Source organism: Melampsora larici-populina, assembly GCF_000204055.1.
Source record: "Melampsora larici-populina 98AG31 unplaced genomic scaffold MELLAscaffold_59, whole genome shotgun sequence".
In the NCBI taxonomy this organism is placed as follows: Eukaryota; Fungi; Basidiomycota; class Pucciniomycetes; order Pucciniales; family Melampsoraceae; genus Melampsora; species Melampsora laricis-populina.
In genome coordinates this window covers 180,699-205,681 of record NW_006768823.1, presented here as the reverse complement: position 1 = coordinate 205,681, position 24,983 = coordinate 180,699, and the positions used below count along the sequence as shown (strand labels likewise).

Here is a 24,983-nt window from a genome sequence, read left to right as displayed (position 1 = left end):
GTCGCAAGGTGATGGTGAAGCCAGAAACGAAATGCTGTCACTCGCTTGGGCGGTCAAGTCAGATGTCAACTTCCAGATGGACATGCAATGGTATCAAAAGCCTCATCAAACAATGATTTTTCTGCGGGAGGAGGGATGTTTGCGCGGAAGGACATCTTCTTCATCCAGAATCTTGAGAATACATACGGGAAAATTCGGAGAATGCGCTGGATGGGCTTTCCTGCACAATGACTGCGTCATACATAGTTCTCGAGGTAAGAATGGCCCACCCATACAAGTTGAATGTTTGATTGGTATATCGCTCAATCAATGTGAGAGGTTTCACCAAGAGAAGCATGATTTGCACCTATTTGCCACACAGGAGTTCACCCATTCCTCTGTTTGAGATGTTTACCATTTTGGCCGATAGAGGCTTTGAGAGGATTCCCACTGACCATAGAAACATGATGAGTGAGTTGGTAGAGAGGCAGTGGTGAGCAATGAGAATGAGAATGATGAAATGAAACTTGAAAGTGTCGCAGTTGAAGTTTTGCTGAGACAAGAAGACCAGTTGTTTCATGAAACCAAGGTGTATGCGTGACTTTTGAGTCAGTTCACTTTATCTACTCTACTCCCCACCATCTCAACTTTACCTTACATTCGCTTTCCACCTTGACAATCTTCCATCCAACCTCAACTACAAACGATCATGGTCCAAGCAGCCAACAAGACTCCTCCTTCGGCACCCGATCAATCTTCTCGGTTTTTACGTCTTACTTTCACTCAAGGGGTACTTGTTGGCCAACTTTCTCTGTTAGTCAATCAGTTCCATGATCAGTTTCTTATCACTAATCTTTTTCTGATTACGAATATTTTAGTATCATCGTGGTGATCTTGTTTGTTAGGTATGTAATCTTCGAAGATCCGGAAGCTGCTCGTCACAATCGACGTCATAAGGCAGGTTTTTGTTTCCCTGTCGGAATGGTTTTATCAATTTTTTGAAATCTCAAAAGTTTTACACAACTAATCAGTTCCTTTACTTCAAATCTCATAGAAACCTCGTCGATCGTCCATCATCTCTTCTCGCCGAAATCGACCCTCACTTGCGGATCGAAATGTAAAACCACTCGTACCTGACGTCTTATCCAAACTATCTTATGATCTTTCAACTCATCCACCCGAGACAGCAGACTGGCTCAACGTTTTGGTCGCTCAAGCCATTGTAGCATATCGTAGTTTAGTTCATGGTGAACTTGATGAAGAATCGGCTTCTTCCTCTAGAGGCGAAAAAGCAAAAAGGATGGTCGAAGAGGCTCTTAACTCAGTCAGAGATGGTGAGCCAGGCTTTATCAGTATTGTGAGTGATCAAATCATCTTATGATTCACTTTTCAAATCTTGGTTCATCTTTTTTGTTTTGCTTTTTTCGGTCTGGCTCATAGGATTACATCACCGTCACTGAGGTGGACTTTGGTGATCAATTTCCTTTGTGCACAAACGCACGTGTGAGACCTGCTGATGAAACTGGAAGAATGGTGAGATTCTATTCTTCGAGGTTTACCCGATCAATGGTTTATCTGACCCTCTGTAACTTTTTTTGTAAATTGACCAGAGGATTGAGGTGGATGTGGATTACTCGGATCACGTTACACTTTCGATTGAAACAAAGGTCGTTATCAACTTTCCAACTTCCCGCTTCGCTGTGTTGCCTGTCTGCTTGGGTATCACTTTGAATCAACTTTCGGCCACTGTAAGCTTCTTTTCCCTGATTCCAGTGCTACCAATCTATTTCTATGCAATTCTCACTGATTAAATACGGTTTTGATTAGGTTATGGCTGAAATACCCCCTGTGGCTATTCCACTACCTGTCGAACATGATCCTGCTGCACCTACACCGGCGATACTGCTCTCCCTTGATCCAGATTTCACACTTTGCATGTCGACGACATCTTTATTAGGAGCTCGAGCAAAACTCGAAGATATTCCAAAAGTTGAACAACTGATCTTAGGACGACTACGAGGTTGGATTGTGGATAATTTAGTATGGCCTAAAGTTCGAGTTCTTAAACTACCGGGTGTGGGTAGTAAAGGAGCAGTAGAGAATGCCGAAAACGGAACAGGAGAATATGTTTGGGTAGAAAGTGAAGCGATGCCAGTTGAAAAGCCTGTAAAACCTACTAGCACACTTACACCTGAAGCTGATGAAGATATCTCATCAATACCTACCAGTCTTTCAACATCAAGTCTTGATCAACATACCACAGCAGTGGATTATACTGTCACCCATTTATCTGATGTTGTACCATCTCATCCGCCTCGTTCGACTCGATATCGATCTAATTCTACTTCTTCACGACCTATGAGACCATCTCTTCAATTACCTAATGAATTCACAACTCCACCTCAATTAAACCGAACAGGAAGACCTGATAATTATCCTTCTACATTCCAATCGAATTTGACTTCAGAAAAGACTTTATCCGATAGTTTCCCATCCAATCAACGTAATCCAATCTTAAGACACTCTACTTCGATGATGGTCCCCAACCCCAATCAAATCTATAGAGCAGCCTTTGCGAATAGTAATCATCATCATCATCCAAGTGGAAATGAATCGATCTCATCATCTAATTTGTCTTCATCAGAAAGATGGACACAAGGAGCTGGAGGGATTTGGGGAATGTCTTTAGGACTCTCTCAACATGGAATCAATCAAGGTGGTAGGGATGGAACTTATGGGATTAGAGAAAGAGTTAAAGAGATCGAAAGGATTAAAGCATTAAAAGCTACTACATCTAATTCTCCTGCTCCTCCAAATCATTCAAATCATTCAAATCATTCATCTCATGATGTTTTTAGTGATTGAAGCTAAAAAGAAAGAACGAAAAAGATTGTAGTAATAAAAGTATATTTCATAAAATAGAGGTTTTGTAGTATTTGTAGTGTGATGTTTCTTGATCAATTTTTTTTGATTCGATCATTTGTTTTCTTCTGCTTCATTATATACTGATGATCATACTAATAGATTCTTGGGGATTGATTGATGAATATGTTTGATGAAACTATCAAGAACTTGACACTTGAGGGTATTATAGCTGTTCATAAGTTGTGTGTTGAGTTTGATTGAGTTTATGCCCTTTGTGTTTCAATTGAAGTTGAAATTCGCAAATTGCACTTGAGATGAGTGAAATGTGATGTGACATGTGATGTGGTGATATGTGATGTTCCAATCCGGAGCATTTTGAAGACCAATCAAGAAATGAACCCTTCACAATATCATTCAACATCCTCATAATCAGCTCAGCACAACTCAACTCAACTCAAACCCAATCAAACCAAACCCAATCAAACCGAAAGAATAAGACAGTTTACACAAGAATGACATCAGTTTTACAATTCATTCCATTCTCATCTTCAATCGATCCAACTTTTTGGCATACATTAACGAAATTAAAAATTGATGTATTAAAATTAGGAGATCAACCGATTCCTATCAAAGGGATATATGAAAGAGGTAGATGGGTAAAAGATAAAGAACATCATCTTGGAAAAGAAATTGGATTAGGTGGTGAGATTAGATTGGATGGGAAATCATTTGATTTGGAAATATCGGAGTCTAGTCTTTCAACGTAAGGTTTTTTATCTTGGTATTTTTTTTCATATATTTCTTGGTTGATTGGTTGGTTTGGTGGTTATGGTTTAGTTTGAATGATAGAGTGACTATGTTTGGTGTCTTGAAGAATTTTAATACGATTGAAGAATTTAAAGCTTGTGATAAACAATCACTTTTTAATCAATATGCAGATGAAGTTAGTATTCTTATCCAATCATCTCATCCAACCAAGAAGAAAAAGAAAATACAAACTAAAGTGATTTTGTTTTTTTTTCAATCAAATAGATGTGGAATTCATTAGGACAAGTCGAAAGTTTTCAAACCAAATCACCTACATTTTTAGTCATAACTTTTTCAGATTTAAAAAAATATAAATATTTTTATTGGTTTGCATATCCAGCTTTCATAGCAAAACCATCTTGGATGAATGTAGGAAATCAAGGAGTTTGGTCAGATTTCAATTCAAATGAAACACATGAGATTCAAAATCTTTTAAATCAATCGAATTCATTTGATTTAGAAATTTTTAAGGGAAATTGGATTGGGAAAAAGTTGAATGGGAAATGGGTTTTGGATTCTACTCGATCTTGGCACAAGTTTTTTGAAGGAGTTTTACCAATAGATGTCAGTGATAATTTATTTTAAATCAAGATTGATTTTTTTTGAAAAATGAGTGAATGGACAGTTAACTGATGAGATTCATTAGCGTTACCTTTTCTTTATTGATCCTTCTGCTCATCCTCAAGCTGTTGGTTGGCCACTCCGAAACTTATTAGCTGAACTCAACAAACTACATGGTTCAGATGCTCGTCATTTTCAAGTGGTTGCTTTTAGAGATCCGTTAACTTCAAAGCCAAATATGACGGTGACCAGAAGTTTGATAACTACGATCGAATTACCTGATCAAGAACCTCAATGTAAACTCATCCACTTTGGATTTCTTTTCTTACTCTTTTCTCATACCTAAGTCTAATGAGTGTTTGAATATATGATATAGCTACTGGAAGGCCAAGTGCAATCGGATGGGAAAAAAACTCGGCTGGTAAACTTGGTCCTAAGATGGCAGATCTAGGACCGATGATGGATCCAACAAGGTAGATCTTCGGGGTTTTTACTTTCAAGTGATTTCCTTGCTAAGACTAAACCTTTCATGATCTTTTTATAGACTCGCTGATCAAGCTGTAGACTTGAATTTGAAATTGATGAGATGGAGAATCCTACCGGATTTGAATTTGGATAAGATTGCTTCGGCTCGATGTTTACTGTTAGGAGCTGGAACGTTGGGATGTTATGTGGCACGTACATTGATGGTAAGGATTATATCATTTCATCATCATCATACGGCATCAAAGTTGAGGTTTCATGGGGTTTTCGGTTTAGGCATGGGGAGTACGAAAGATCACTTTTGTAGATTCTTCGACTGTTTCATTTTCCAATCCAGTTCGACAACCATTGTTTGAATTTAATGATTGTCTTGAAGGAGGAAAACCTAAAGCAGCTTGCGCTGCAGCTTCACTCAAAAGGATTTATCCAGGTGTGGTGAGTATTATGATTTCTTGATGAGTTTTGAAAGTAAAAGATCTTATGATTTACATCATCAATTTACATCTTTGCGGTTTAGGATGCCACAGGAATCCAAATGTCAATTCCTATGCCTGGTCATCCAATCCCGGCTCATTTAGTCGATCAAGTTCAAAAAGATGTGAAACGATTAGAAGATTTGTTTGATGAACATGATGTGATTTATCTTTTGATGGATTCGCGTGAAAGTCGATGGTTACCCACTGTCTTAGGAGCAAGTAAACGAAAAGTAAGTGAAATGTTGATGTATAAAATTTTAAGATTTTCGTTTTGTTTGGAATGGAAAGATCTTTCGGTTGATCTTGATTGGATCTCAACGAACTTGGTTGATCTTAGTTGGTCATGAATGCTGCACTTGGATTTGATTCTTATTTGGTGATGAGACATGGTGTAAGGTCTTCAAAGAATAAGACTTTATCTGGATCCGATTCATTGGGTTCTTCAACTTCACCTGCCATCCAACAATTAGGTTGTTACTTTTGTAATGATATCGTGGCTCCTACAGATGTATGTCAATCTCTTGATCTCATTTGAAAACAGGTTGAAGTGTTGATCGTATCTGATCAAAATGATTGGGATCTAGTCTTTAACTGATCGAACTTTGGATCAAATGTGTACGGTCACTCGACCTGGATTGGCTGCGATTGCTAGTGCAACAGTAGTAGAAGTGATGGCATCAGTTTTACAACATCCAGATGGGTAAATCTTTCAAAAACACACATCAAAGAAAACCAACTTGAATGCTTGTGTTTTAAACAAATGATTTTTAATTTCAACCTGATTTTCTGTTTTTTTGGGTGTTTTTTTTGCTTTAGACCAGAAGCTATGAGTGAAGTACCAAATTTAAAAAAAGATGAACCGAATCAAGAAACAGTGAAGGAAAAAAAAGAGGTATCTTCTTCTGTATTGGGTGATGTACCACATCAGATTAGAGGATTTCTTTCAAAGTTTGAAAGTATGAAATTAGTTGGACCTGCTTATGAGAAATGTACAGGTTGTAGTGAATCAGTTAAGTGATCAAGTTTGATTGATTTAAATTTACAATCTTTTTCAAAATCAAAAATCAAATAAAAAAAAAACTAATGGGTGTTTGTGTTTTTTTTGATGTAGGTTGTAAAAGCTTATGAATCAAAAGGATTTGAAATGATCAAAGAAGTTTTAAATGAAGTGAAATATTTAGAAAAACTTACAGGATTAGATTTGCTTTATGATGAAAGTGAAGCTATGATGGAAAAAGTAGATTGGGATGAAGATGATGATGAATTATGATGGATTGATTGATTGATTTTTTTTCAAGAAGCGGAAAAAGGTTTTAAAATTTTTTGGATCTTTATATATGATGAAATTAAATGAAATCAAATGAAATGAAAACTTGTTGGAAACATATAAGATATGAAATGATGTGAATTGGTTTTTTCTTTGGTATGGGTTTGGTTTGAGTTGATTTTCTTTTAGTTTTTTTTTCTTTCTTGGAATTGGTGTTTAGAAGGAAGGACAAGATAGATGTTTATCATTAGGTTATATTGGTTTGTGTTATTCGAAATTGATTGGTTTGAAAAGATTAGGTTTATGATTATGTCACCAAAGATAGGCTTACCTTTTCTGATTGAATTCTTATTCACTGTTTGATCTCACTCTCGTACATTCAGTGTGTATTCTAATACATTCGATTGAGATTTTGGTGATTGATACTCACTCCATCAAGTTTTATATGTTTTTGTATGATTTGTTTGGAAGATGTCTGGCACAAAGAAAGAATTTGATTTTTTTTAGAAAGAGATGAATGATCTAAAGAACAAGAAATGAGAGTTCTGAACAAGGTTTTGAAATAAGTTAAGATTGAAAACATTATCCACATCATCATCATCATTACTGTGATTAAAACCAATTAAAACCATGAGATGGGATGGATGACGCTTATGATTTTGTTGCTGGAACTTGTGATGGATTTGAACTAGGATTAGGATGATTCGAATTAGGATTAGATAAAGAAGAAAGATGTGATTGATAAAGAGGAGAATGTTCGAATTTATTCCAAAGAGTGGTTATGAAATCTTGACCGTTTGACATTGAAGTAGCTAAAGATTCATCAGGAAACCCAACCAACCAAATAAATAAATCAAGTCTGAGTGAGTTTAAAGAATGATACATTGAGAGAGAAATCGGATTTACGTTTTCCTGATCCCCAAGATCCTGCAATGTTTGGTAAGTTGGATGAACCTGGTGGTTTATAAACTTCAACTCTTTCTGAAACTGATTGATTGGAAAATAAAAATCATTCTCATTAATATTAAGAAATTCGAATCGTATATGTTGGTTGTGTTTTATAAGGGAAAAAGGAGATGAAGGTATTAGATTTCTTTCAATTTACCTGGTATTGTACCATTTGTAGCATTTTGTAAACCTTCGATTGTAGCAGTATGACCTAAATGAAATAAAATAAAATAAATGACTAAACTTTTGAATTTGTATGATGGAAGGGTTAATCGAATAGAAGTGTACTGACGTGAAGTTAAATATTTTGAACAATCTGTAAAGTTGAATGCTGGTTTTGAATTAGAAGATGAAGAAGTCGTAGTTTGAGGATTTGAAGTCATTGTCGATTTGTATTTTAGAATGAATGTTTAGTTCTTGGTTCTTGGTTCTTGGTTCTTGGTTCGTTAGCTAGAAGTGTTCTTAAACTTTTCTTGAATTCGATTGGATGGCAACTCTCAGAGACTGCAGGGCATTACACCAATCCTTGACATTTACGATACTCCCATACAGCTTTACAAGTGAAAGGTTTGGGATTCTTCAAAACACTTTCTCACTGCAATTCATCAGCACTTTCATACCAAAACAATGATAGAGATCTTCATCGAATTCCCGCATGGTTCTTATTCATTTCATCATCATCATGGCATTCAATTTCCTCTGACTAAAATGAAATAAATATATCAAAAGGGTTCCTTCATTGGATCTTTTCAACGCTGAATGCAATAAGGACTGATGATATTGATTTACTAAAAAGTGGAGCACTCCTGAATTGATATCCAAAAAAACATCACCGAAGAACAAACTTTGGTCTACCATTGTATATAGACCAACTTTAGACACAAAAATGAAAATAACAAACAATCGACTTCAAAGTCTTACAATGTTGTAAACTTGATGAATTTATCTACAAACCAATTGAAAAGAAAAAAAGAAAAGAAAAACTTACCAAATTGAATTGCGCGTATGATCAAATACTAATGAACCATCAAGTTGATTTTTCAGTAGGATTAGGGATTTGATCAACTTTTTTGAATTTTCGACGTTGATTATTAATAGCAGGTCTAACATTCCAAACATCTTGTTGTAAAATTGAAGATTTAATAGCTTCAGATGCCGATTCATGATTTTCAAATGTAACAAATCCAAATCGATCATCAGAAGATGGATTTTTATCTTCAATAATTTTAGAAGATAAAACTTTACCATATTTTGAAAAACTTTCAATCAAATGAGTTTCTGAAAAATGAATTGGAACAAAACTAACTTTGATGGTCGTTTTGGAATATAATGGTTTATGTTTAGGTTTGGTTTGTGGGTTTTCTTTGGATTCCTTGGATGGTTTCTTGGGAGTTAAACTTGCTTTTAGAGTAGATCGCTTGATCGAACGTAAGGCAATGATCTCACCTGGTCCTTTTGATTTACTTTCTTCTACTAATTTACTTGCTACATTCCAATCTTCATAGTTTACATTTCCAGTTCTAGTCTTAGCTTTTGATTTGTTAATCGGATTCAAGATTAATGAAGTAATCTTACCGAATTCACTGGCGTATTTCGAGAAAGATTCTTCTGTGAAATCTAATGGTAAGTTTCTAAAAAACACATTTGTAAACTTTGGTTTTCTATCTTCTGGTTTCACATAACTGGTAACTTTTAATTTCTTCATGTTCTTAGATTCTTCTTCATCTTTTATATCAAATTGGAAATCGTTTGAATTAAGGATCGCTTCGTTTGAATCTTTTGGGTTTTCGAATTGAATGTATCCATATCCTTTTGAATTACCTAATTGATCAAATGAAATCTTGGAAGATAAGATCTTACCAAATCTTTCGAAACTATCATGTAAATTGATAGGTGTGAATGATTTAGGTAAGTTCTTGATGAATAAATTAGCTTCTGATGGAAATTCTTTTGGTTTACCTGAGTATGATCTCATCACTCTGATAGGTTTACCTTTGAGGTTGATATGATTAAATTCTCTTAAAGCGAGATCAGCTAAAAAAAACAAAGACAAAAGAAACCAGAATTAGTGATTCAATTCATCTTCGTTTCAAGACTTTTATCAGAACTTTCACTTACCCTCTTCTGGAGTTGCATAAGAAACGTATCCATAACCACGAGGTTTTTGAGTGATTCTATCGATACAAACTCTTGCATTGATCACTGGAGAAGCTTGGCTGAAGATGTTAAGTAAATCTTGAACATTCACATCATCGGTTAAGTTTCCAACGTATAATGATCTATCCGAAGAATAAGGTTGAGTAGAAGTTGGTTTAGAAATTTTGACTGACATTTTGAAAAAAAGGTAGGTGTATTGGATGTGAGATTTGGTGATGAGTTTGGCTTGAAAGTAATTGAGATTCGAAGGTGGTTAGTGTTTTTTTGTGTGTGTGTGGATGTGTTGGAGTGGTGAGCTTGGTTTGTTATCAGATTGATAATTTCTGTTCAACCGTTCAACCAGATTGTTCATTTCTTATATATATGTTTCGGTTCAAAAGTTCTCTTCTTGGACTTGAACTATTCAAAGTCTCATCATCAGAGAAAAGTAAAATAAAATCATCGTATCAAAAGCTTCTCAAAACCCAAAGAGCTTTTTTTGACGCATTTGAAGAGTTGAGAAGAAATGTCAGGTGATGGGATAAATGAATTCGGATCCGATTATCGTTCATTCAAGAAATGTAAAACGAGAGAGAGAGCTATTCAGCATAAGAACATTTTATTTGAATGAAAAAGTAGAAATGCATTTCAAATTCTTCTTCACTCACGAATTCTTTCCATAATAGGCAAGAGTACGATTACTTTCTCCTGTGGTCAGACTTTTGAAATAGGGATTCGTTTGGTAACATCAAGATACTTCATAGAGACAAACCATCATAAGCTTCACTGGACCACCATCCATCAGTTTGTTACCGTCACAATATCAGACCAGGGAATCTGAAGTATGTAAAACCCACAATATAAAAAAATCTGTACGTCTTTTCTTAATTGATTGAGGGTGTTATTTATCAAATTCGCTTGGACGTTGTGATAAATAGGATTGAGATTGGTATAGACTGTGGAAAAAGAGTTTGTTTTCAAAATCTATGACTCACTTGTTTTAAGAAGTTAATCACCGTATCTTTGATATGTCTACAATAATTTTTAAACAAATCTTTTGCGCAAGGAAAGACCAGCGATAGTGCTTTTCTAAAAACACGAATCTTGAAATGGTCTTGATCGCTCTCTTGAAGATCTCATTTTATTCGATAGGTCCAACTGAACACGCATTTACTCGTTCCAAATCAATACAATTGTATCGTTATAAATCAGGAACAAGAAGTTGTGGAAGATATATATTGGTATATCTCTGCATCATTTGAACTTTTCTGTCGCATGTGAGATTCCGGGTCTGTTATAATATTGTCCTACTGTTTTTATGAACTCATTTGCCTCCTTTAATAATTCTCTACCTCTTTCAACCTGATATCTATCAACTGAATAAATATCATTATCGTCTGAAGAACTTGAATCTGATGACGAATCTTCTGAATCTGATCTGTTTCTTCTTGACCTCCTTTAATTTTTATGCTTTGACTTACTCTTTTTTTATTTTTTATTCTCAATCTCTACGTCGTTTGAAAAAGATCGTCTCAAATGTTATGTTTCCACATTCAGCATAGCTTGAGTGTGGGTTTCTGATGGTTGCGGGATAATTGGAGGTCGGTTCTGAATGAGAGATTGCCCAGTGACATTAACCTCCGCAGGATGCCTATGATATATATGAGGATAAGTTGAACTCCAACTGGTTCATAAGATCTTCCTGATTCTCTATCTGTTTCTGCAGCATCATTTGCAAAAGCAGGGAAACTTGGATGAAAATCTGGATGAGTATACGTAACCCATGTTGCAAATTGATCACGTAAGGTTCGCATTGCAATGAATATGTTGAGCTACCTCCGTTTTCGTCATACGTCCTCAAGAGGGTTGCTAAATCTTCATCAACATGTTATTCCATACGGATGCGATACTTTTCCATATTGGTGTGATGATGATCAATATTGATGGGTTGATTCTCCATTTGATGTATAAAAAACTGAAAATTTCTTCTCAGGGATGACTGAGGAATTCGAAAACACTTTGAAACTTAAAATATCAAAAAGTTTTGGTGAACAGACTGTTTCGATAACGAACTCAAGTTCTTGATTTAATCCGTATAGATCATGGAGTATGAGTTATCGGTTGGACGAACGACCCAAGTCTTCCTCAAGTTCTGATTGGCTGGTGGTAAACAGTCGATGAAGGCCTATATATCATGTCCAAGGCGATAGGGTGAGAGAGAAACAGAAGAGAGAAAGTTATCAATCCACATCAGTGAAAACCTTGGATAAGGTCCGCCACCTCGGGTCTCCAATTCTCTTTGGTCATTTCATCCATTTGGGGCTATATGCGCTAGGTCTTCGCGCGGCCGCGTCCGCGCTCTAGAAGTTGAACGCGCTGGGCTTAACGAAAGCCCCACCAAGTTCAACTTCAACCGCGTGCTTCCCCCGATTGCGGTCTTCCAGGTGACCATGAGCTCCCTTGTAGTTGTCATTTTCTTGACATTCTTTCATGAATATTTGATGCAGCAATCGTTCAAGATGCCGAACCAGACCTCCCAGAGCACCTCCAGACAGTGATAGCTGGTCTTAAGTACTTCACTCCGTCTTTGACGGTGCGCGAGGACATGATGTTGGCATGATGAGTTTCAAAAACAAAAACAAAAATTATGAAAACACGACGTTATTAAATGGAAATTTCTTCTCGCTCAGCGGCCGGTAGGTGTAGGGCATTGATATGGATAATGAAACATGTCGGGGGGAATCCACCCAAAATCACGTTGTCGGAGAATCATTCAATCAACCACAGACAAAAAACATCATCATCAAACCTCATCGGAACCAAGCAACCCCCCCTCCAAATGCCCTCGAAACGCCCCCCCCCGGCACCAATGCCGACAATCCCCCCCTCCCCCCAAAAATCCGAACCAAAATTGTGGAAATACGGAATCGGAAACCATGGCCGACATCCTGACTGCTATGTCGTCAAATAAAACGATCTCGAACAATACTTTAGTCCAGAGTTTCATCAAGATGATGACCATGTGCATGGAGAACATCAATCAACTCCGTGAAGAAAACAAGATGCTCAAAGCCGAACTCAGCAAAATCACATCATCGATCTTACCGGTACAAGCAACGACTAAACACCCCCTACCAGCGAAACCCCAAGCGTGGAGTAACCCAAACCCACGGATTGGTCAACAGACGCAAGCAACACCCAAACAACCACCTAGAAACGCCGAAATAAACAAATTCAAAGTGGCGACACTGATTATTCACAAGGCCCATGACAAGACACCTTTTAAAGACATGACCAACACGGAAATTGTACAACACGTCAACGCAGCCCTCCTCTCAATCAACGCCAAGATCGATGATCAACCGGTTAAGATTCTCGGAGCAGCTATTCTCAAATCAGGAGACGTACTCATGAACGTAGCAAATCGCAACATTAAATCGTGGCTACTGGCCAACAAACATCAATGGACCAAAATCGCCCACAAGGACTTCGAAACGAATCAAACAAGATACCCAGTGCTATTCAACTCCGTACCGGCCGACATTGACGTGGAAGAAGCTAGCTTCCCAGATCGACTAAGCCAACAAAACGACATTCCACGGGAGACTATCCACTCAATCAGATGGCTCACCAACCCCAACAACATCAAGAAGAAACACAGCACAATTATCGTTAATCTATTGGACAAAGAACTAGCTCACATGATTGAAAGAGGAGGTTTATTTGTGGACTGCACCCGCATCAGAAGTAGAAACTATGTTCAAGGCCCCACTCAGTGCTTTAATTGTCTAGATATTCACCATACCCGTGCCACATGCAATGCTATAGCACACTGTGCTAAATGTGCAGACCCCCACAACACGAGAGATTGTGCAAACAACGATTCTAGCCAAGTATGTGCCAGGTGTGTAAACTATGACAGTCAAAAAACCAAAGAGAAAGTCGATAGATTTTTACCTCAATACGCCCACTCCCCTAAAAGCCTGACCTGCCCACTTAGAAACACGAAGTTCCAAATCACCCTCCTCCAACACAAAGACCATGAGTAATAATAGTCCTCAAGAAATACCCAACAGTCCCCCAAATCATATACCAAATTTAGACCTCACCGACGACACCCATTCGGAAAGCGACAATACATCAGACCTCCCAACTACCTTCAGCAACTTTTCCATCTTTCACTTCAACTGCCAGAAATCGCAAGCAACCACCTTAGAAGCCCTCACCAAAACTCAATACACAGTCCTCACACTTCAAGAACCGTGGTTTAACCCACTCAACCTATCCTTCCCGTCACACAAAGCTTGGCATAGAGTAACAGCATACGACTACAACCCAACTTCATGGGAAGAAAGGCCTAGAGTTGTTATATATATCTCAAAACTATTTGAATCATCACACTATACAATACTACCAAGCCTATCGGATATTATTCTTGGCGTAGACATCAGAAACCCAAACAACCCCCAACAGAACAACTTCAAACTAGTGGTGATTGTAGGACACAAAACGGGTAACATTTCATTTATCTCTCATCAATCACATATGTATGTAGCAAAATTTTGAAAGTTATTCTAAAACAATTTTAGAATTGGTGTCATGTCTGTTTGTACTGGTGAACATTTGGTCACGTGAAATGAAACATAAGAATTAAATGCCACAACAGTTACTCCTCCAAATCCATTGAGGCAGCGTCATTTGTGAGCCAGTGGCGTATTAGGACAAGGTGACATATGATGTTGGTGTGAAGACGGCCTCTGGAGGGAACGGCGATATTTCCCAAGATCGAGAAAACTCGCTCAACCGAGGCACCAGATGCGGGAATGGTGAGGTGTTGTAGGGCAATTTCGGACAAAGTTGGAAGACCGCCAGGCTTGGCCATACGCTGAAACATATACTGATGTCATCAAGGGCACGCGAGGTTTGACAGGACAATCATGAAATGATCACTTACAGTCCAGTATTGTCCCAGAGTCTTGTCTGGCAGGAGCGGCTCCTTCCCGGAACAGTAACGATATACTTCATCATGTTCGTGGCTGGCATCGTTTATTGGGGTAGGGGCGTTGTTGCCCAACAACGAGTAAATAGCTTGAAGTTTGCTGGCTACAGGGCGGCGGTCAGCTCGAGGTGGTGGCCCTTTGTCACGAGCCGTTTCGGGTTTCCAGAGGTCGTATTCGTCACGAAGACACTTCTTGGCCTGCGCTTCAACATCTTCACGCTCACGAAAGACGGTATCTTGATTTTAGGGGTCAAGGATGGTAGCAATCAAGGTCTGTGCATTAGATTCCTCGCGAACCATGTACTTAACCAACTTGTCTTCCGCATGTTTGCAAGCGCGACCCCAAGCTCCCGTAACGTTTTGGTGCTTCCTCAACACCTTTTGAAGAGCCCACATGGTCGGGAGGACCCACTGCTTGGTAGGTTCGTTTGATTGGAACAGTTGGGTCGCGGACTCAAACATGTCGAGGACCGGTCGCATATACTCGATAAGTGCCCAGTCCAATTGTGAGATTGTTAATTTTGCTCGTTTAGGATCTGATGTGGTGTAAAGTTGAAGGGACTTTTTCAGGGCTAGGGTCCGTTGAACCTACATGTTGGATGAAAGGAAACATCGGATCAGTTCTTGGGTTCACTATCTTTTACTTCTATTAGAGGAGTCTTACCACATAATAGAAGTAGTTCCATCGTGTCGTAGGGCAGCTAAGAGGAAGTAGCGCAGGGTCTTGGACGCTATCTCGGATAGTGATGTAGCACTCCAGTTCTAAGGGACTCTTTCTGATGTGCGTGTCCAAAGCTCGGATTTGACTGACCACCATTGTTTTCTTCTTTTGAGTACCGGCTGAAGCAGAGGCAATACCGTCTCCGACGGTATCAGTGATGGGCTCTTCAGTTAAATCGTAGTTTTCGAAGCCGTCCGGAGTCGCATCCATGGATGATGGGTCCAAGGAAGACGTAGCTCCTTGAGTTCCGCTGGGAAGGTCGTCTGGGCTAGAATTGTCATCAGTCGCAGGGAGTTCATCAGGCTCAAATGAGGCTCGTGTCTCTGCCATTCCCGCAGTCTCATAAGCCTCTATATCCGCATCCGTTAACTTGCCCATTCCCTCAAGAAAATCCTTGGCGACCAGGTTGATCACATGACACATACAACCATGGAACCGGGATTCGAATGGCCAATGGATACCGAGATGTCTGTATCGGTCTCCCAAAATGCGGACCATGGCCCGGTTGGACGACGCGTTGTCCCCAGTAACCGAGAAGTGATTACGTAGTGCCCCTAAGTGTTCAAGAGCGGTCCAATAGACCTGGGCGAGGTTTTCCCCGGTATGTTTCCCGACAAGAGTCTGAGAAGGAAGAAGGAATGTTTATGTTAGTTAGAAACATAACACATAAGACTGTACACATACATACCTTGAAAGCGAGAAGTCAACGACAGAACAGTCCCTGCGAATTGAAAAAGAAACCATTGATGGCCATGTACGTGTGTGAAAAATCCGCCAAAGTCCAGCAGTTGGTGGCCGTTGAGATCAAACCAGGCACTCGAGCGATTTCCGCAATCAGTTTCTTCTCCAAGTCCAAGAAGAGAGCCTCGGAATCGGCTTTGATCAACATACGACCGGGAAATCTAAAACCGGGGCAGATTGCACGCAAAGCCGACTGCATCAAGTCGCCCTCGAAAATGGTAAACAGCAGATTCTTGCTGATCACAGCTCCGACAAGCAGGGTCCGAAGCTGCTTGTATCGCTCGGCAGCAACAAGCGGGTCCTTGTTTGGTGGGATACTGCCAGGGAGTTGGTGCATCCAGGCGTCAGGAAGACCAGGGCACTTGCGGCGATGCTTGTGTAGACCTGAGTTAGGACGCCCGGTAATCTGGACATCCGTTCTGGGAGAAAGAGAAGTCAGCAGCGAAGATTGGCATTAGTTGAGAGAAATAAAAGACTTACGGGCAATGGAGGCAAGAATACCATTTCGAGTCATCGCCGTCGCCGACGTCAGGCGAAGGCTTTGGGTCCTTAAACGTGAGAATGATTATTAGTAAGCATTATCACATCACCGGCTGAACAGCTGGATTAACTACTTACATTGTAATAAAGGTAAACATTGGATCGATGTTTTCCAGCACTCAAAACGTGGCCATCGCCATCATCGTCGTCGTCGTTATTCGCGATGCGAGAACCTTGTGAGAACACTCCAGACCCGCTGGCTGGACGGCCAGTCGAAGTAACTCGATTTGATGACGCAGAGATAACACGAGTGGACTGTGACATAGCGGCCGTCGTAACGCAACGGCTGTAAGGAGATTGGGACGGATTGGGTTTAGGTGGAGCTTTAGGCATGTTGCTTTTGAAATATTGGAACGGGCTGAAGAGATAGGATTGACCGGAAAGAAACAAAAGATAGAAGAAAAATATTTGAGAAAGGTACTTGAACCAGGAGTGTGCAAGAAGAAACAAGTCATTGGTAGGAAGAACAACTCACCGAGCGTCCGAAATCCATTCGAGGTCCTCAAGTTCTTTCATATCGAAGTTAACCCACGCCAGCGCTGGTAGCCACATTACAATGTGGCTACCTAATGAGTCGTGAGCCATGAGGCTAGTACAATCACGGACCCACGAAGGAGATGATACGAATCTATATCCAGGGCGGTATAAAGTCCAAAGCGACAGTTCGATTGGGCTTGTCAAGACGTCTAGTTAAATCAAAGATAGTGAAAAGTTATGTGAGGAGGCTGAAGTTATGAACGAGAGGCCAGTAATGGGTGGCCGGATTTGACGAAGGGGAATCGCTGAACTGGAATGATATCGATGGCGTGATGGATGAATGAGGCGATATCGATGATTGGATATCCACTTGTTTGGATGAGTGTACTCATCCAAACAAGGTGCGCATGGGTTGGATCGATTTGTGAGTAGGGGGCGCAGAGGTGGAGGTGCCCTTGAGTACCAGGGCTCAATATGACCCAAACATGTGAGTACTACATGATACAGTACTCACATGTATGTTCCGACGGGGAGTAGGTACTCCCCCACGGGGCCATAAATCCGACAGAGTGAGTGTGTGTGTTACGGCTGTCCTGCCGGGGTTTGGAGCACGGAGTGAAGATGAGTTCCTGGTAGTCCAACTGGGTTATTGAGATTGTCGGATAAGGGAAGAGAAAACAGTACAACGTGGAGTGCGGATAAATAGACCAATCTATACAACATGACATGTGTGTAATAGCTTTCGTGTACGTGACATGATATGTGTTCATAACATTATCCCCCCTTTATTGCCCAAACTCCCTCTTGCAAGTTCTGCAATCCTCCCCGGGCAGCGTTAAAAAACCACTTGGGAAAAAGCTATGCCCTCTCTCATCTTCTCCTTCTTCTTTTGTACTTGCTTAAAGCATCTGGGAATCTAATTTTGAATTCTTGAAGTAAATCCTTACAGTTTTTTAAATTATTCTCCGGTTCCCATGAATTATGGCTTGCGTCAAACCCTTTCCAGCTTATAAGGTATTGAAGTTGATTTCTTCTTTTTCGACAATCTAGAATTGAGTCAACTTCCCATTCTGTTTGACCTTCTAATTCGATAGGGGTTGGTGGTGGTTGCAGTCTGTTATCAATGGTATCTGTTTGATGCTTCCTAAGGATAGAAACATGGAAAACTGGATGAATTCCTTTCATTGACAGTGGGAGGTTCAATTCGTAAGTAGAATTAGATATTCTTTTTTTAATGTCAAAAGGACCTAGCCACTTATGTTCCAATTTCGGGCTGGGCCTTGTGGTCGAAATGTTTTTTCCGTTCAACCATACTTGCTCGCCCACTTTCCAGTGTGGTGTCTTCTCTACTTATTTGTCGAATTGCTGCTTCATTCTCTCCTGCGTTAATTGTAGAAAATGAGTTAGCTCCAGTTGTACCTCCTCGATTTTATTCAACCTATCTTCTACTACTGCAATACATTGCTCCGGGGATGGGACCTTGTTAAACATTGGGTCGAATCCGTAGTTCGCCTTAAATGGTGAAACGCCTGTCGACTCGTGGTCGTTGTTGTTATACGTGAATTCGGCCATAGGTAATAACGACTCCCAATTATCTTGACGGTAATTCGTGAAATGCCTGATATACAGCTCGACTACTTTATTCACTATCTCGGATTGACCATCAGTGCGGGGGTGAAAAGCAGTGGAGGGGTGTAGTTTGATTCCTAATCGAGCATCTAGTGCTTTTGTGATTTGGGATATGAAAATACTACCTCTATCAGAAATAATAGACTTAGGTGTCCCATGGAGTTTCCAGACGTATTTGATCATCAGGTCGGCCAGATCCTCCGCGCTCATGCTTTCCCTGCAAGGGATGAAATGCGCCATTTTTGTTAATCTGTCCACAACTGTTAGGATACTGTCGCAGTTGTTTGAGACCGGGAGTTTAGTGATTAAGTCGTATGAGATGTCTGTCCAGGGTCCCGATGGTATTGCCAATGGTTCCAATGTGCCTAAAGGTTTCTGCGTGCTTGTCTTAACTTTGAGACATGAATCACACCCACTTACGTATCTGTTCACATATGCTCTTTGTGACGGCCATATAAAGCTACGGCGGACCAGCGCGAGTGTCTTAGCTCTTCCAGCATGTCCCGCTAATAATGTGTCGTGACGGCTGCGGACTATTTCGTACTTGATTTTTTCGACATTGGGCACTTCAATTTTACCTTGGTTGTACAGAATTCCATCGTTTACCGTATAATGTTGTAAAGCTTTCTTGACTTTTGACGATATAGGATTTTGGCAGGCATTCATAAGTTCTGTGATACGGTTGTCTTCGTTATTACTCTCCCTGATCATGCTAATCAATGTGTTGTCAGTCAATATCTCGTTTGTCTCCTCCTCTGCATCTGATACTCCCAATACGTCAATTTCGAACCAATGTTCGGCGTCCTCCAGCTGGATTGATTCGTCGTCAAAGAAGGCTTCTATAGCATCTAGTTCCATGAATGTGTCCGGTGTGATTTTCTGTGGTTTGAGTATTTGACCGAAATTGAGTTTGTCGTCATCGTCAGACTTCAGATCCGGGCGTCGTGATAGCGCGTCGGGCTTCGTGGACTGTCTGCCTGGCCTAAACTTGATTACGAAGTCGAAACAACCAAGAGTCTCGGCCCACCTGGCCTGTCGGCGCGTCAACTGCTTCGTCGTCATAAAGTGTTCGAGATTACGGTGATCCGTGTACACTATGACTTCCAGTCGGTTGGGGTTACCTTCTAGGTAGTGACGCCACTCCTTAAAGGAGGCCACTATCGCTAGAAGCTCTTTGTCGAAAATCTCGTAGTTTCGTTCGGCTTGGACTAGGGATCGTGACAAGTAAGCTACGGGGTGAAGTTCGCCGTCGGTTTCGCATTTTTGGGACAGTATTGCGCCCAGCGCAAAATCCGAGCAGTCACATTCTAAGATAAATGGCTTGTATGGGTCCGCAATCTTGAGAATTGGCGCCGAAGTAAAAGCTGTCTTTAAGTCCTCAAAAGCCTTTTCGCATGCTTCATTCCACGTGTAGGGTCTATTCAGTCTTGTCAGATCGTGAAGTGGGCGAGTTTGTTTTGAGAACTGGTCTATAAATCTTCGGTAAAAGTTGGCAAATCCGATGAAACGCTGCAGTTCTTGGGTGTTACGAGGGGCTGGCCATTCTTTGACTGCCTTGACTTTAGCTGGATCCATTTTAATCTTGTTTTTTGAAATAATCAGTCCCAAGTATTCGACTTCGTCCTTTGAAAATTCGCATTTCTCAGGCTTAAGCCACAATTGCTGTTTGCTCAATGTTTCTAGAACTCCATCCACTATTCCCTCGTGGTCCACACCTTTCTTTGTATAAACCATTGTGTCGTCCAGGTAAGCAGCGGTGTCTCTTCCAATACGGCCTACGAGGATATCCTGTATGAAATATTGGAAATATCCCGGCGCTCCGGTAGGCCCAAATGGCATTGTAAGAGGTGCGAATTGTCCCTGCTTGCATATAAATGCTAGCTTGTCTTCGTCGCCTTCAGCAACTCTCAGGTTGCCGTATGCGTTACGCAAGTCCAGTTTGGTAAACTTCTCGGCATCAAGTAAGCTATCTACCAGGTCCATGGTCAAGGGCAGAGGATACTTATTCTTGACAGTGAGAGCGTTGAGCTTTCGGTAGTCAAAACAAGGCCTTAGCTTCCCGTCCTTCTTCCCCGTGAAGAGGACAGGCGCCGCCCAGGGTGATGTGGTTCTTCGAATCGTGCCAATTGCCAGGCCTTCTTGGATCATTTCATCAAGAACTTCATTCTCAGCTGGTGAGAGTGGAATAATTCGGCTAGCCTGGGGTTGAGCACCTGGGATCAAGTCTACTCGGAAGTCGTACTTCCTTCTCGGTGGTAGGCAGAGAGCTTTCGACTTCTGAAACATATGGAGGTGGCGGTGGTAGCGGGTTGGCACCATCTCTTCGACCGTTTTGACTGGGGCATTCATCTTTGAGTCCGCCGCTATTCTTGCCGATGTAGACCATGAAGTCTTCGCTGCGTCGATGGTGGCGGGTGGGGCACTATTCAGGAGGCAGTCAAACTGGCCAGCTGCTTCACGGGATGGATCAGGGTGGACTGTATCGTACTCACATTGCGGGGGCTCTGTAGTACTTTTAAAAGTGCTGGCCCCCTCGTCACGTTTCCTAGTATGCCCCTCAGGCTCCTCGTCGGGTTCCAGGGGGTTCAGTTGTGGAACGGACGAGACCACTGGTGTGGTCGCATGTGCGTCGTCGTCGTTGCATTGGTCATCATTTGTGTCGCAGTTTGGTGTTGTGGTTTCAGGTGGTGTCGTGCTTGTCGTCGTCTGAGATATAGTGGTAAAGAAATGCTTTCCAGCTGTTTCTTTCGATTCAGGGTCTAAAGGATTAAGGTACTCACATAGCGGGGATGTTACAGTCTTAATACACATCCCCTCGTCACTGATCCTAGCTTCCCTCGTGGGGTCCATACCATGGCCTGCGGAGGGTGTTGTCGGACATGACGAAACTGCGTCCGCAGTTGCTATGTGGTCTTCATCGTGTCGTATCGATCCGGATGTCCAATCAATGCGGGTGTGGTTCTTCTTGATCCATGGGATACCTAATATCCCGTCGTAGGTGTCTTTGATCTTCGTAATGATAAAGGGTGTCGGAGTTGTGTCGTTGCCAAGGTTCAGGTTGATCTCGTAGGAGGACTGACTGACAGATCCGTCGAAGCCAGTCACTACTCTTGTGGTTTTGTCGGCGTGGTCAAGGAGGCCTACTCTGGATGCAAATGACTCGCTCAGGACGTTGTGAGTGGCACCAGAGTCAATAAGGAAAAATGGATGAAAAAGTTTGGGTGGTGTGGCGCGAGGAAAGTGGGACAGGGATACTGAAGTTTTGAAGAAAACACGGTGATCATTTTCATTGCAATGCATAATTCTAGTAGATCCAACTTCAACTGTCATAACACTTTCTCGGTGGCTCAGGGTAGGCACACCTAACAATCCTGAGCTCCTCCATTTTTTGATGTATCTCCCCTACTCGTTCCCTCTTGTTTATCATCTTGACCCTCATCTTTAGCCTTCATTGCTGCTAACTTCACTTCTAACTCAGCTATCTTAGATTTAAAATTACTCTTCCCCTTCCAAGGTCTCCCCGCTTTCTTATCAGGACAATCAGACGAAATATGCCCGTGACCGTTACATCTAAAGCATAAACCCCCTCTCATTCTCCTCGCTCGTTCATCAGCAGAGAGTCGCACATAGGCGGCTGATATATCCATCGCATTCGGGTCAGGCGCGGAGTTGGCGGTGGCAAAGGTCTGATCAGATACGCCGTGAATCTTGCTGTCGATTTTAATAGCGAGGTTTGCGACTTGTTCTAATGACTTAAATTCGTCCTGCATCATCACCATAGCAACACGTATCTCCTTCTTGAGTCCTTGCTCGTACTGACTGATGAGGGTTGGTACTTCCCATCCAGTGGCACTAGCGTAGATATTAAACTGATGGGTGTACGTGGCGACTGACCCCTTCTGAGATAGAGCTCTGATGGCACGCTCGGCCTTGGACTTTTTTTCCGTATCGAAGTACATCGCTTTGAAATTCGTGACGAATCGATCAAAGGTAACTTGGTGGGCGGTGGCAGCGTCGCATAATTCGGCAGTGAGTGGTTGCGCCCAGCTACTCGCGGCTCCAGTCAGGTAGGACAGAGCGAAAATGACCTTGCTCTTATCGTCCGGGAACAGGTGTGGTTGGGCTAGCATGTAAAGCTGCACCTGGCTGGCGAAAATCTCGGCTGGACCACCCCTAGTCCCATCGAATTTATCGGGAACTGCGACCTTTGGTCCTTTAGGGGTGGTAGCAGTCATCACATGTTGTGTGGGAGGTTCTCGAGGGGTCTCCGAGGATGGAGGTGGAGGTGGTGGTTGTTGGCCAGAGGTGTCAGAGGATTGAGCTGCCTCTATCGCTGCCAGCCTAGCTTCGGCGTTCAACGTTCGAACTTCTGCCTCGAGGCGCATGCGTCGTTCTTCCTGAACTGAACTAGCGAGTTCGGCCAACTGTTTCTGGATTTCCTCCATTAGTGCGGGGTTAGAACTAATGAAAGGTTCAGTATCGGTAAGTACGCCGGTGAATTCGTCGGCGTCAACGAAGGAGGTGGGCGTCTCAGATTCGGAAGCGTCGTCGCTATCACCGGGAGTTTGGTATGTGGGCGACGTGGTGTTGGAGCTTCGATTCAACTAAGTCTACGTATATGCGGAAGGTTTTAGATTGTGTTCGGTTCTAGTGAGGGTTCTTGTGGAGATAAGGTTCGGTGTAAATCCTGAAAATCTTTTAAATTCTAATCTAATCTTGATTTCTAATCTTAATTTTCTCGTTCTTCAATTAATCGATTCTTTTAATGAATATCTTCAGTCCGTTATTGGAGATCCGACAATATGTTACGGCTGTCCTGCCGGGGTTTGGAGCACGGAGTGAAGATGAGTTCCTGGTAGTCCAACTGGGTTATTGAGATTGTCGGATAAGGGAAGAGAAAACAGTACAACGTGGAGTGCGGATAAATAGACCAATCTATACAACATGACATGTGTGTAATAGCTTTCGTGTACGTGACATGATATGTGTTCATAACAGTGAGCACGGTATGCTCATGCTCATACCTGCATCCCTGCAACACCCCAAATCCCAAGGACAAGAAATTGTCATTAGGATTCATCGATGATGTGGTTCACCTAGTAGTGTCACCTGACTGGGAAAGGAACCTAGCCCTACTCAAAACCCATGCCGACAAATCACTGGAATGGGCCCGGAAACACGGCGCAATCTTCGATAAGAAGAAAGCTCAACTTAGGCACTTCACCAACAAACGCAACCAAAATTTCCCACCGTTTAATTTTGGCGAGACCATAATACAACCAAAAACAGAGGTGAAATGGTTGGGACTCTGGTTAGACCCAAAACTCTCATATAACAGTCATCTACATCACATGTCAAAGAACGCTGAATTCACACTACAACAGTTTAGAAGACTCAACAAATGCTATTCAGGACTAGGTTCAAAGGAAGTCAAAAAGCTCATTATAACAGTACTCATACCGAGAATTCTTTACGGCAGCATAGCTTGGTTCACAAAGAAAACATACAAAAAATCTCTGAAACTCCTAGACAAAATACAAAATAGCGCTAACCGAATTGCAATCGGTGCCTTCAGAGGCACATCAAACAATATGATGAGTCACGATGTCTTTCTCCCCCCATTTTCATGGATAGCGGCCCAAAATCATCACGGATTCATTCTAAAAAGGTTGACAGCACCTGAAACCCACCCCACGAGGACGTTCATCATTAACGAGCTTTCACAAACACCAAAAACCCACGGAGGACCCATTCAAGACATCATCAATGACCATCAACTACGACGATTAGCCAAAGAGGTAGTGGAAACAGTGTACGTGTTCCCTATAGCACCTTGGGCTAGACGTATTGGAGAAGTGTTCAATCTAGATCAGAAGAGAGAAGACGTCATCAAAAAACTACCAACTCAAATCGCTGAGGAGGAAGAAGAAGACGCCCTGATAATTTTCACGGACGGATCAGTAAAAGAAGATGGTGGTGGAGCAGCAGCGGTGTCGAAAGAACTTAGCAGGATTCAATCAGTTACCTACAATAACAACTACTCAAACCACGAGACAGAGCTCCTAGGTTTACTCCTCGCAGCGGAACTGGCAGTTGATATCTTCAAAAAACAAAGGCCTCCACCGACAAGACTATCGATCTTCAGCGATAATCAAGGGGTATTAAGATTAATACACGACATACCCAAAGCCACCTCAGGACAACATTTGCAAATACAAATACGTACAACACTAAGAAAACTACCAGAAAACACAAAGATCAACTTCTTCTGGACACCGGGACACAAAGGAATCGAATTGAACAAACTAGCCGATGAATGGGCAGGAAAGGCAGCCACTGATCAAGAGATGGCAA

General features: G+C 41.5%; 4 protein-coding genes across 4 annotated transcripts; 2 read left to right on the top strand and 2 right to left on the bottom strand.

The window, feature by feature from the left end:
* Positions 1-688: 688 nt before the first annotated feature.
* On the top strand, positions 689-2,844 carry MELLADRAFT_111891 (uncharacterized protein; the record flags this gene model as incomplete). The annotated part of the gene is made up of 6 exons (XM_007416346.1): positions 689-792; positions 858-963; positions 1,034-1,336; positions 1,420-1,512; positions 1,590-1,727; positions 1,807-2,844. 6 exons carry the CDS (start codon positions 689-691, stop codon positions 2,842-2,844), a joined length of 1,782 nt encoding a protein of 593 aa, XP_007416408.1.
* Positions 2,845-3,356: 512 nt separating this feature from the next.
* On the top strand, positions 3,357-6,776 carry MELLADRAFT_118051 (uncharacterized protein; the record flags this gene model as incomplete). Its single annotated transcript, XM_007416347.1, has 12 exons — positions 3,357-3,607; positions 3,682-3,787; positions 3,877-4,215; positions 4,298-4,508; positions 4,589-4,685; positions 4,757-4,901; positions 4,972-5,130; positions 5,213-5,401; positions 5,509-5,679; positions 5,756-5,871; positions 5,988-6,180; positions 6,283-6,776. The coding sequence occupies 12 exons, from the start codon at positions 3,357-3,359 to the stop codon at positions 6,439-6,441; spliced, it is 2,136 nt and encodes a 711-aa protein (XP_007416409.1).
* Positions 6,777-7,089: 313 nt separating this feature from the next.
* On the bottom strand, positions 7,090-7,769 carry MELLADRAFT_111889 (uncharacterized protein; the record flags this gene model as incomplete). Its single annotated transcript, XM_007416283.1, has 4 exons — positions 7,090-7,250; positions 7,345-7,425; positions 7,544-7,597; positions 7,679-7,769. 4 exons carry the CDS (start codon positions 7,767-7,769, stop codon positions 7,090-7,092), a joined length of 387 nt encoding a protein of 128 aa, XP_007416345.1.
* A 1,142-nt stretch (positions 7,770-8,911) lies between these two features.
* On the bottom strand, positions 8,912-9,664 carry MELLADRAFT_28015 (uncharacterized protein; the record flags this gene model as incomplete). Its single annotated transcript, XM_007416282.1, has 2 exons — positions 8,912-9,420; positions 9,505-9,664. Coding segments are annotated over 2 exons (669 nt in total), but the record flags the coding sequence as incomplete, so codon positions are not given.
* Between the last annotated feature and the right edge of the window lie 15,319 nt (positions 9,665-24,983).